Source organism: Paroedura picta, chromosome 11 (assembly GCF_049243985.1).
Source record: "Paroedura picta isolate Pp20150507F chromosome 11, Ppicta_v3.0, whole genome shotgun sequence".
In the NCBI taxonomy this organism is placed as follows: Eukaryota; Metazoa; Chordata; class Lepidosauria; order Squamata; family Gekkonidae; genus Paroedura; species Paroedura picta.
Window position 1 is genome coordinate 18728604 of NC_135379.1, and position 13961 is coordinate 18742564.

Sequence of the window (13961 nt, forward strand, 5' to 3'; positions counted from 1 at the left end):
TTTGATCAGGCTAGCTTAGGCCATCCAGGTCAGGGCAGCAGAGCTGGTATAGGGAAGCAAAACATCGATGACTTGTGAGTGAGCATTTGTCTTATTTCCTGGAATATTGGGGGTGTGGGCCTACAAAGTAGGAATCTTCCCTGAAGGAACCTCTCCCAAAAGATTACCTATCTACCTTTGATTCATTTTAGCAGTTTCCTTCAACCTGGCTTAGTTTTCCTTTTGCTGATCTGGGTTTTAAAAATAGGTATTTCCCTTCCACTTTGTTTATGCATAAGCAAGCAACACCATGTGCAAATACAGGATGACCACCACCGATTGGCCCATGGCATTATCTTGATTGGGATCCTCCAAGGCTGCTATTAAATACATTTAGAGATGTAGAGAGATCTCTTGTGTCTCTTGTTTGCCATGAGTGAGAGAAGATGAGAAATACTTTCCTATTTTTTCCTTCTACATTCTCCTCTACTTGAAACTGACTACTTGTTAGATCTAAACAAAATCTGCTGTATATCTCAGATTGCCTTGATTCTTTCCCTGCTTAGTCCGCTGTACCTGCGCTCAGAAGGTATAAGCAAAAAGTGCGTCTCAGTGCCCCACAGGCAGATGCAGCACTAGATCAGAGAACAAAATAGCAAGTGATCAGGCTCCATTCTTTTTATATAGAATAAAGAAAGCTTTCCTCAAACCACGGTGTAATGTTACAGCAATTTTGAAGAAAATCACTGTCATATTTGCCTTGCATTTAGTATATTACTTGTAAGAAAAGGATGTGGCTGTAAGGATCTCAGGGGCAACTCAAAGCAGAAGAAACTATGCTGATAACTTCTGACCATTATTGAACAATATGGTTAGATTCTGTTAGATAAACTATCCTGTGTATTGGCAAATTGATTTTTGAAAATTAGTATGTGATATTCTACATATTGAAACCTCCTGTCAAATGTGTTAGTGCGGTTATATGTATTGGTCACACAAGAAAATTCGATTAGTTACAATCCTACTAATTGGCTGGGTGCTTTGGACTAAGGCACTGAAAATGCAGGTTTTCCTTCATAAGATAACCTATGAGTGGAAAAAATTAGTGAACAATTGCTGGAAATAGCTATATTTGATGTTAATGGTCATTGTCAAACTCCTTTGGATAGCAATAACTGCATTTGATGTGCCTGAGAATTATACAGATAGAGAACATTATGTAATTGAAACAGATGCTTAGCAACACTTGCAGCATGCTGTCAGTGATTTACAAAATGCTTTATTGGTACTTCTGCATTTCACGACTGCAGATTGAACGATGGAGGGGGTGTAGCCAATAAATAGAAGCCATTATCATGAATGCTATTTTCTACATTAATCTTGACTACAGCATGGTTGTTTAAATCTACTGCTTTTACTGAAAATGTCCTGATTTTTATTATTTCCCTGCCCCCAGCTTCTCCCTTTGTTCTCTGCAGTGGACCACTAAATGCCATGACATTTGGATCGGTTCTGGCTTTTTCTCTCTGCCTGAGAGTTTAAAATGAAATATGGATATGAGTCAGTGTGATTAAGAGTTCTAAAACATGATGGAATGTAAAATTAAATGTGATTACATGAGTCATTACTTGATAAGGCCACCCTTTACAAGGTCTAATGCTAAGAAGAAGAAAAAGACTTAATGCTAAAAAATGCACTATATACAAGTAATATGAATGACTGTTTACGGTACAGGTATATATCCATATATCTGACTGTTTAACCTTTTAAAAATTCTTATTAAAGTCTGACTACTTAGGGGCAGAATTAATGGAAAGTAGCGCTGGAGTACTAGGAGCACTGCTGAATGTATATATTGTCAGGAATTTGCTAGGTGCTGTTGTTCTGTTATTGTTCTTTAGCATCGGAATATCGTTTGCAACCATATCCAAAGTATGATTATCTGGAAGTCAGACCTTTTAACTTGAGTTAAATGTATTTCTAGATGCTGTGTCTAGTACCAGTCTCAACTGGTAATCAACAGAATCAAGTTCAGCAAATGCCTCTGTTATCACTAAAAACATCCCTGTAAAATACATAAAATGCATGACATTTTGAAAATGCTAATAAATACACTTGTAGCGATACCCAATATGGTACATTTTAGTTCTTCAAAATAGCAGGGAGCCAGGTCACTGTTCTGTAAGTGATATTTAGATATACACGTAAAATGTTTTCTCTGTTGGAAGACACAGAAATGGCATCCTTTTTCCTTTCTTCCAGGAAATTCTGTAGCTGTTCTGTGACCGCATGGTAAACCATCTTACCCAGAAACAGGAAATACAAGACTGGGCAATAGTTGCTAGATCAGATTAATCCAACATTGTTTTTTCTTTTTCTTTTCTTTTCAAAAGTGGCTTAACTATGGCCTCCTTTAATCTTTCCATGAAGGTCCCTGTAATTAGAGACAAGTTGATAATCTCCCAGAGAGGTACCCATAGCTTTCTCTTGTTTTGAGAGACATGGATCCGAGGGACACATGGTAGGCCAAGCAGCTGCCAGAACCCTATTCTGATTGGCAAAGGAGAATAGACTGAAATGGTCCAAAACAGGACCCTAAGCTTTAATTGAGTCAAAGTCAGTGGATAAGTCAGGGACAAATGGTCAACTTTTTCTTAAAAAAAAACTCACAAAAGTCTCACAGCTAATGTCCTATCATGTAAGAACGTCAAAGATTGAATTTTTCATTCTACCCTGTGGGGGGAAAAAAGCAGTAGTATAGGCTCAGTTGCTAATGATATTGACTTTTGAGAAGAGCACAGTGGTCAAGCTCTTCCTGAAACTGGAAAGAATACAAAACAGTTTAGAAAAGGTTATATTTAATGCTTGACAATTTTACTGAGGCCCTGGGGAGGGGGGGGGAGTAGTCTTTTGCCGAGGGTCACCGACACCTGAGCCCCTGCTCCACTTGCTTTCCCGCCGGCGCCCTTGACTTCCTGCTGCGCAGCAGCTACGCAGTGCCACGCTGAGGGGGAGCCCCAGCCATGGGGGCCGCTGGAGAGCAACAAAGGTGAGCCGGCGGCAGAGTGGCAGGGCAGCCCCTGAGGCAGCGGCCAGGGAGGAGGACAAGGAGGAGCCACAACCCGGTACCGACTGATCCACGGACCGGTACCGGTCTCCGGACCGGGGGTTGGGGACCACTGGTTGGGGACCACTGGTTTAGATAATGCTCTGCTAGGAAGACTAAGCTTGTTCCAGTGTCTTATTACTTCTAGACTAGACTAGATGAATATGGCTAATTAAGGAGGGCATACATAATTCTGACCTAACCATGGCAGCACAAACTCCTTTTGGGAGGACCAGGATTTTCCGGAAAAAGCTATTTAGAATAGTCTCCAGGATTCTATTAAAGTTATCGTTCCAACCCCACACAAGGAAGCCATATAAATGAGGAATCACCTTACAGATCATTTTAAGTGCTGGTTATACTAAAAAAACCTTCTTTAGTAAAATAATATTTTAGAACAGCCCACATTGTTTTTACTAGAAGATGATCTAATGATATCCAACTGTATTTTACAACTTAAGGTATCTTGAAAAGTTATACCAAATTATTTAAAGATATGCATTTTTCAATGGAAATTCCACTTCTGTGGTTTTCTCCCCAAAACGTCTACCTTGGTTTTATCATAGTTAATGTTAAGAAGAGTTGGTTCTTATATGTCGCTTTTCCCTACCCGAAGGAGGCTCAAAGCGGCTTACAGTCGCTTTCCCTTTTCTCTCCCCACAACAGACACCCTGTGAGGTGGGTGAGGCTGAGAGAGCCCTGATATCACTGCTTGGTCATAACAGCTTTATCAGTGCTGTGGCGAGCCCAAGGTCACCCAGCTGGTTGCATGTGGGGGAGCGCAGAATTGAACCCGGCATGTCAGAAGTCAGCACTCCTAACCACTACATCAAACTGGCTCTCTTTCCTGCATAAATCACCTAGCTTATCCAACAGTCTTCTGAATCCTAAACCTGTTAAAGAAAGAAGGGACATATCATCCGCATATAATAAAATAGATATTTTTTTAGTTTCTAAGGAAGTGGCTATACATTCAGAACCTGACAAGTAAGAAACACTATCATTTAGATAAAGATAAGAAGGACGGCAAGTACACAATCCTGTTTAACGCCTCTGAGAATGGGTATTTTCTCTGTTAGAGATCCAGTGGTCCCCACTCTAACTTTTGCTATGCTGTTATTTGTTGCTGCTCAGAGTGTGTTGGTAGGCTTAGTGGAGGTGTTGCTGATAGTATCATTGTTTTACTTAATTTTTCATTAACGAGCTACAATGTAAGTATGTACATCTGTTCCCAATAAGATTGTTTTTCTTGTAAAGGCCTGCAGGCAAAGTATTTTTTGCTTGAATACTGCCTGGCAATATCACTTTTCTAAATCACTAGTATGGGGGAGGTGGGACCAGAAAAGAACATATATTTGAACATCTGTGAAAGTGCATGCTTGGCTCATAACCTTGTTCCCTGGCATTATGTCCTTAAAGGCAGATTTTCACACCTCATCTGCATTAAGGTGGTCAGTTAGCAGGTGGCATAAGTTTGCTTATGTAAAGTTTTATTTGAGGGGGCACAACCAGACTGTTTGTGAATCTTATTCAGTACTTGCTTAGCCTACACAGGCTTTGTATGTATAATTCCTCAGATGCTTGAGTAAATTTCTCCCATGTTCTAGCTGACTGAGAAAAATGCCCAAGTAATATCCCTAAGCAAATAGTGAGTATATAGAGTGAATGTGCAGTGGTTTATAGCTAATTAAGGCTCCCTGTTTTATTTTTCTCAATGCTTAGTCATTCCTAAGAGTTTTAAACAGAATTTTGTGGCAGGAGGATGTCATATTAATGATTTCCCCTGTTTTGAATTGCTTGGGTATTTTGGCTTAAATATTACATCGTTGCCTTTTTGTGGACTGCTGTCTATATACATTTTAATGACATTCATTAAGAGGATTTATTTCAGTTATAATATTCATATATCCCTTTTGCCATCATGCTGTCTGGGTGGTCTCGTCATTCAGTCTAAGTACCCTCACAGGGTTTTTGAGAGGATGGGAGAAACATGTACATCAGTCCTGTCCAAATACAGAGAAGAGGGTCAAAGTGTGGTAATACTTGTTTTGGCTTTATATAATGGCCAGTGAATATGAAATAATTTATTTATCTGATATAATACTGTGTGAAAACAATCCATGCTATGGATAACTGTTTCTGGTGGCATATCTAGTGTGAGGATACCATTTTCCTGCTTTCTTTTACCAACTATATATTACTTCGAACAAGAAAAGAGCAGGGTGGGGGCATAAAAAACATTTTTGAAATTTTAGCTCAGTTATGAACATCTCTGGCACTGGTTCTGTTGATTCTGGGTAACTGGCTAGTCCTTTAATCGTGAAAACCATTCTTATGGATTCTTCTGAAATGTGAAATTATAAAGGACTCTGTACCTTAATGTCTCACAACATGTACCTGGTCAGACAGTTCAAGACTGAAAGAACTTAAGCGTTTGAAAGAGGAGGTGGCAATTGTTACCAATATCTTCCCTCCCACTGCAGATTCCCACTTTGCTCCTTATGCTGTTCTGAAGGTTCATTGGTCCCAGGAACAAACATAATTAGAGGCTGCAGTGCAACCAGGGAAGGCTCTTTTTTGTTTGGCCCGCAGATTGTTGGATACACAAAAACATATTGTGGCAATAGATTTTGTGGACTACAGTCTACTTCATAAGATTCATAGCATGTCCTCATTTTACATATGTTTGTGGTAGAAATTAAAATAAAACTGTAAACAGTGACGCCAGATGGCATGAGGGTAGTCTCTGCTATCTCTACAGAAAGGTCAAATATATAGAAGAGAAGCACAATTAAGATTCCTATCAGCTGTAATTCCTAGTGGTACTTAAGCGAATTTACCATCTTGACTGGAGAAGAGAGCCTTGGTCTTACCTATTAATTAAATGTGTAATGAAAGTTACATACTTTGGATCTCTTTTCAAAATTAACTGTATTGAGTGAGCACGCAAAGCTGTACTGTATGTAGGCAAAATGTTTCTGACACAAACATCTCGAAACAAATTCTGTTCCTTGAAGGTAGTTTTGGGTCTCCCCTAGGGCTATCCAGTGTGATACAAACAATGACCAACAGAAAGCTAGGTTACATATCAGTAACTAGAATTCTGCTATCGTCATCTCCTCCATAAATCCGTATTCAATCTCTGATTTCCTTGATGGGTTGGGCTTTTTAAAAAGTGGAAGTTCTGACACTTTGCTGACATGTAGTTAGAGGGGCAGTTAACACACCACATACATCATTGCATGGGCTCACATACATGACATTTGACATTTCAACAGATTTGGGTCGTCAAGGTGCTGACAGCTCACTCCATAGAGAGGGGATATGTGAAGGAGATTACCCAATAGGAGAATTCATAGTACTGGTAAGTAATCAACCCATAATTGTATAGTTAAGTTAAAAACATTCCCAATCTTTTTTTTTTCCATTTGAAAGGCTTTTTTTTATTGTGAAGCATACGTCTTTTATGTTGTAAAAGCAATACTTTATAATTTCACTGACCGACAGATATGGTGATCTGCAGCAAGTGGTTTTGAGACTTTTACTTTGTGTGTTTTTTTCTTTTGGAGCTTTCTTCTAGACCTGAACACAAATGCACACACTGAAGTGAGTATTTCCCCTCCATTTAGGAGTAGATTGTTCAATATAGCATTATGTGTTTGTTTATCCCTTAGTTTTTTACCTCACTCATCCCACCAAGGCAGGATCAGGGCAACTAACACATTATAATTCTGTTTGGAAGAAGGATATATAATGTAGTTTTTGAAGCAAAGCAATAAGAGCTCAAACTGATTTAAGACTGCCATAAGTACATTCATTAGAAGTTTTTGTTTTGCTGTTGAAAAGACTTGACTTCAAGTTGCATTTTAAATTCTCTGCTTAGTTGGAGTTTTCCAGAATTAAATAAAAATAAATGTTGCTACGTAGGTTGTAGTGCAGCAAAAGCAGTTTTGTAATTTCTGTTCTGCTATAGAAAGCCACTCTTGTGCTTGGAATAAATCTGTTCTGGGTTTTCCCAGTGCCTGCCTGCATAGGCAGATCAGATTGCTGTAGAGTTAGCACTATGATTTCCTCTTTTGTAAAAACACTACTATTGCAATTGTGTAGGCTTGCGAATTAGACACTTAGATAAATATTAGCTGTTCTAAAATAAGTATTTAATGCCTTCATTTTATTTCTACTTTGTTTGAAATTGACCTGTTGGTGTCATGTAGGGTAATGGAGAGTTCTCACAGTGTAGTTCAATTTGACTCTTAGTCTTATTCTTAAGTATTTAAATTCTGATTGAAAAGTCTCTTCTAGGGGAAAAATGCTTAAAAAAAACAGAATGTTAGCTTGCAAATCTTCCAAGTACAGTCCTACTTTCTGTGATTTTAAGACGTTACTTCTAATGGCATAAATTCACTGTGTGTTCACAGAACTGTGCTAAAGAATAATGATTTAAGATCAAGACAAGAATTAACTACCCATCTCACCAATCAGTGGCCTTCCCCAGGAGCTCTGGATGTTAATGCTGTTGCCTTGGATACGCTACTTTATCGAAAACAAAATAAGCAATGGGATGAGTAAGTTGACATATTTGTGCAGTGCTCCTAAAATTACAGGAATCTCATTTTCCTTCCCTCCGTATTGTTGATCAAAACATTAAGGGATTTTGTGGGGGAATTCATAGATAACTAAATATTATATATTTTAGAACTGCTTGTATTAAATTTTCTAACATCCTTAAAACATATCTGCATAAAAGTAATAAAAGCCTTTATTAAATAGCACTTTTTGTATGATAAAAGTACCTCATTTACTTTCATAGTAAATCTTGCAAAGAACACCGTTCTATTGTCCACTCAAAAGTGAAAATAATTTTGCATTACAGCATAATCCTTTAATGAGTTTGAGATGGGGTTCTATTAAAAACTGGGTAGAATAGGTCAGATATCCAAGTGAAGGAAGCCTTGGAGAAATTGCTATAGCTACTTTCAGTAAGTAACTCATACATGCATGTGATATTTACATGTTCTGGTGTTTGCAAAACAAGCAAAAGGTTAGGGATTCCATACCTTTCTCTCAAATCCAATTTCTCCTCCTTTGCTCTCTTCTACCATAGCTTGGCGTCATGTTTGATCATTGTTAAACACAGTTTAGGTAGTCAACCTGTGGTCCTCCAGATGTCCATGGACTACAATTCCCACGAGCCCCTGCCAGCTTTTGCTGTCAGGGATTCATGGGAATTGTAGTCCATGAACATCTGGAGGACCACAGGTTGTGACTACCCCTGGTTTAGGGCATATTAACTATTTTTAAGAATGATTCTAAAGGCTACCCTACTCTTAAAAAGTGACCAATGGTCGAGTGTAACACTATCATGATGGAGGGAATAAGGAGATAGGAGGTACATGATCTTTTACACATTTCTCATTGTCATGCAATGTTCTTACAGTTCTAAAGCTTCTAAAGTTCTAAAGCTTCTTCCTTGCATCTCTTATGTGGCAAACCATGGGTTGTCATATGATTCCGATCACAGTGATTTGGAGGGCAGAAAATAAACCATAGCTGCTTATTCAGGCAAAATGACAGACCATCGCTTGCTGCAGAAGCATTTCATTATCCCACTGTGCTTGAGGAGGGAATGGTGCACACATGCAAGTTTGAATGGAGAAAGGAACTATGTGTTTAAGGCAGTGTGCCCATCTTAAGGACAAACTGATTGTTACCTTTCAAAGTAACGTCAGCACATGTAAGGTATTTCACAACTGGCTCTAAGATTCCACTTCATATTTTGAAAACAAACTTTTAGCCCAATTATCTGAGCAGTGACTTAAGTTTGGAATATGGATTTCAGGTGGGAAGCAGCAGAGCAAGGTTTGATAAAGTATACTCGCACATAAAAGGTTATATCTTGAATAAAACTTTGCTGATCTTAAAGGTACCACTAGACTCAAGCTTTGTTCTTAAGTTTGGAATGATGACTTATTAGACAGAAGCCTTTAGCTGCAAATTTTGGCAATGAAAGGGGTATTTATAAAATTATAGAAAGGCTAGCTTTGAGTTAATACCTTTGAGCTGCAGTTGCAATCTATTAAAGTCAAAACATTTATGTTTTTTACTTTGAAATTCAGATATACTTATCATTTTGAAAATGTGGGCTCTCCAGATGCATTTTGATTAGTTTCAAAGGATAAGTAAGAATCTACAATTAATCATTATATTTGGTCTTCTGTTAGTGAATGCCTGCAGAATCCGCAATCTTGTGCAGCAACATGTTATGATTTTAGCCATGGTTTGGTTATCTGACATTGGCAGCAGGGAGAAGGGGAGGCAGTACATTTGAGGAAATTGTTTTCCTGTATAATGCTGCTTATAGTAAAATTATTTTACGATATCTTACTATTTTTAATGTAATCTCTTAAAAGCTACATTATCAACACATCTAATTCTGAACATGGCCCCAGACCACAGACAGACAAGACTGATCTTTTTACAAACCTGAGAAGTCTCAAGTTGGGTGGGTGGAATAATCCCGCCAAATAATAGAAACGGCACATGTAACTTTAAGAAATGTATGCTGTCATTGTTGTTTTTAAGTAATTTCTACTGTTGCTAGCCTTCAAGCCTGTGTTTTTCAATGAAAGGCAGACAGAGAGGGCAGGGACCTTTGCAGGGCTGTTTGATATTTGAAAGAGGGCTCACTGGGGCCTGACATGGCAGCAATCACCAAGTGACTTGCTATTACCTGACTTGCATGTCAGCTGATTTGAGTTTCCATTTTGGAGAAAGGTGGGATATCAATTATATATACAGCTGAAGAAAGGGAAATAGATTAAAGGTGTTGTAAAATACGTGGTTTCATAGGAAGAATGCAGGGCTACTGGGCAAACAAACAGCTCTTTATTGGTGATCTCAGTAGTTGTAGCAGGAGACAAGAAAACTGAGAAACCCTTCAGAAATCCCCAATTTACATACACAAAGCAGACAATAGGTCTCCCCACCCATGTATGCAATTTGCCAGATTAGCATTGATTGGTCGTTTATGTGTCTGCTTGGATCCTGCTTTGGATCTCAAGCTCAGTCCTCAGCAGATCCGCATACGCAGCAAGTCTGTTGGTTGGTGGGTAGGAAGGTGAGAAAGAATCAGGAAAAGGCTATGGGTACTTTCAGGGAAGGAAAATAGAAAGGATGGGGAAAATGAGATGACCCACACAAGTCCTGATATGATCCCTGCGTGTATCTTATAATTTATCAATTTATTTTTCATTATCTCCAGGTTGTCCCTTTTTTTTGGTATGGTTTCTTGTTCCCTCACCCCTTCACTGCATGTGGATATTTATCCCTAAGCAACTTTCCTAGTTCTGTGTTTTTATTAAATGCTTTCTTTTAATATGTCCTTGGCTGTATCAAAATGATTTTAAATGGCAGCACCATGTTAGAAACTTTGTGGATATCATTATATACAGAGCTAGTCTTTCTACAAGGAGTTTTGGAAATAGACATTTTTGCTGCAGTCGCTGATGGGATTATTGAGGGCTTTCCCTTCCTAGTGTGATCTGGATACACACAATTCTAATAAAGAGTGGAAAGAAGGAAAGGCAGGACCAGTCAACAAAGGGTGACAGGGGAGTCCTGTTGGTATGGTTGAATGGCAGTAATCCACCAAGATTCAGGGTGCCAAGAGATTCTAGGGATCCAAGTAATTATCCCAAATGATTAGTGCAACTTCCAGTATGATGTGTGCATGTATGCATACCAGTAGGTAGATGGGTTTTTGTAGGCGGTTAATGAGACTGCGTATTGCTTAAAAAGATGTATAAAACATTTAGAAGTCATAGAATTATCAATTGAAATAGACTTGAAAATGAAATAAAGGCTGACTCATTTGATTAACCCTGTGCTGCATGCTGTTTGTACTGAACACGAAAAGAAGATAGTTTTGTGCTTAGAAAAATTAACTTTTCCAATTAGCATAAGGATACAGATTTGTTCAAATTACTTTGAGGAATTCCAAAGCTTTTACTGTTTACACTAATACTTTGCCTCCTGTGCTGTAAATTTCACTCAGCTCCTGCTTTTGGCTTTGAGATTTTAGCAAGTGTCACCATGCACCCTTTCAAATGTTTCTTTGCAGCTATACAGGTTACAAACATGCTTTCAAAAATGTGTGAGATTTTCAGGAAGCTTCCTTCTGCTCCCAGTACCTACCCCGTAGAATTGCAGCATACATATCTATCTCACTGTGCTCATAAAAATCATAATTTTCATATACCTTCAGTGACATATTAAGGTTGCAAGAAACAAACAATAGACAATGAAGCCCCAACTTTTTTGAGCACCTGTGGAATTCTGACACAGTATGGTGGGCTTTGCTATAAAGGGCCTGTCATAGGAGGAGAAGCCTATGCTGTCGCAGCTTACTTTCAGCCACGCAAGAAAGATCCTAGGACTGGCAGGGACTATCCCGCTCAAGCTAAGCATGGTTAGCCCTAGCTAGTACTTGGATGGGAGACCTCCAAGGAATATCATGGTTGTGATCTGGGGGCATGCAATGGCAACTCACCTCTGAATGTCTCTTGTGGTGAAAATCCTATGGGGTAGCCCTAAGACAGCTGTGACTCAGCGGCAGAACAAGGTGAAGATCCTTGAATTGTGATGGCAGCAGCTGCCAAAGCAGCACTTTTAAAAATCTGCAGTGTCAATCAAAAACTTTGCTGGGCAAAAACCCCTCCTGAGCCCAAAATGTTGCTGGACACCCACTTAATTTTGTTGTTGTTGTTGGGCAGCAAGGAAGGTGTTTGTGGGTATGATGGCACCCACAGGCACCATGTTGAGGATCCCTACAATAAATATCAGAATTCGTCCTCATGGGATATTTTAATTGAATGTTAAAACTTTTGAATCAGTGGGGGAAAGTCCTTGAATCCTTGGCTGTGCTGAAAGCTTAATTTATTCTGGATTTGCACGGTTGCCTACAGTCTGCAGTTTCTCATGCATATGAATAGAACTTCTACGTTCATAATGTCCTTTTAAATAACTTTTTTTGCACTTGGTGTTTGTCTGGAGTATCTTTTTAGTAATTTCTCTTACAGATGAAAAATATATGCTAAATAAACATCCTTTGTATCATATATTCTCTGAAGACACTGAATAAAACTGGTCATCATTGGTTTTACAGAAAGAGTTTTCACAGCCTGGACCAGCTGTCTGCAGATGTTAGCCTTTCTCAGACATCTCTGGATCCTAGTCATTCCCAAGATGGAGATGGAAAACAGGATGAATTAAATTTACATAGTGAAGGTAAAGTCACTAGCTTCTAAGTTATTTTATTTATTTAGAAAATATACACCTTTTTAGAGACTGTCTTGAGATAGCTTACAATATAAAATAAAATCATAAACCCAATAGCAAAAAATCCAAGGCATAACATTTGGGTGGGTTTTATGCCCCAATTTATCACTACCTGACAAGGCTTACAATTGCCTTCCCTTGCTCTCCCCACAACAAAGAACCTCCAAGGTGAGGCTGAGAGAGCTCTAACAGGACTGCTCTAAGAACAGCCCTGTTATTAGCCCAAGGTCACTCAGCTGGCTGCATGTTGAGTCAGGAATCAAAGCCGGTTCTTCAGATTGGAGTCCATCGCTCTTAACCACTCCACTACGCTGGCTGTCAGAACAGTACAGGTCAATACCATAAATTTTTCTCCTAGGTGTGGATTGGCCTCTCCACTTTCAGTTATGAGAGTGAAGAAACTTTTCCACAAATCTCGAGACTGAGAATCTTCCAGATCCATATTTTATTACTTTTACACAAATGATACCAATTTTATTGAATGCCCACCAAGGAAAATCATGGAAAGCAGTAGCTGTAGCCATTATATCAGCCCTAAGTGCTGGAAGGTGTTATGCACCACAAAGGAGACTTGTACTTCCAGTTGCTGGCCAGGATCCAGCAGCATCCTCCAAATGACAAACTTGCTACTTCAGGAGGAATGAAACCTTCTCCAGGACAGATTAACTCCTCCGTCTTAGAGCAGCTTTGTCAATGAGCCAACAGCACATCAATTTAGTTTGGACTGAGCAGCAGTTTATTGGCCCTCATCCATCATTACTGTTTCTAGACATTTGATGTTTTAGAGTGGCTAAAAAGTTTCAAAGGTTTTACCCCACATTTCTACATAACATGGATTTACATAATCCATCCAATGCAATGAATTAGTTCATTTTATACTCCACTTTTCTTTCTGTGGGGACCCAAAACAGCTTATATCATTCTCATCTCTGCTAGCTTATTCTCACAATAACTCTGCAAGATAGGTTAGTCTGAGTGTGTATGACTGGCCCAAGGTTACCATGGCAGGATGGGGATTCAAACCTTATTCTTAACAGATCCTCATCCAATACTCTAATGGTTGGAATTTCACCACTACATAACACTAGTAATGGACGACTCACAGGCTTGTGATATCTTCCTACTACTAAGATCAAATGAAAGCACTATTCTAAGGTACTGGATCCAGGTATTGCAGAATCTCCTGTCTGCCCTTCTTCAGATTGGCCCAGTGGGAAATTAGATGAAGGGTCTCTCTCTCTCTCAATTTCATTCTAGTATTTAGCAAGTATATTTTAATTAAAAAGTAGTTGGAAAATGAAGCATTACACTGTATTCATTGTTCTTTTGCATTTTAAAGCGAATTTTAAAATGTTCACGGCCACCGAGCCTGTTCATAGAGGGATGATCTATAAATTATTAAATAACCAGAACACATATTGTTATGCAGTAATGTTGCTTCTAATATCCTTCAGTTGTTGTTGGTCTGCAATACAGAATGTTGGGATTCCAGTTCTGCAAGACATTTTAGAACCATGTAGACTTGTGGGAAATTAATTTA

General features: G+C 38.8%; 1 protein-coding gene across 3 annotated transcripts in view; it reads left to right on the forward strand.

Annotated features, from left to right (window-relative positions):
• Positions 1 to 13961, forward strand: part of RUNDC3B (RUN domain containing 3B) — a 39604-nt gene that overhangs the window by 20121 nt on the left and 5522 nt on the right. For 2 of the 3 annotated variants that reach the window (XM_077304189.1, XM_077304188.1), the window contains exons 9-10: positions 7504 to 7650; positions 12249 to 12370. In XM_077304189.1, the coding sequence (XP_077160304.1) occupies positions 7504 to 7650; positions 12249 to 12370 (269 nt within the window). The remainder of the gene's footprint in view (positions 1 to 7503; positions 7651 to 12248; positions 12371 to 13961) is intronic. The other variant, XM_077304190.1, reaches the window with a different exon arrangement.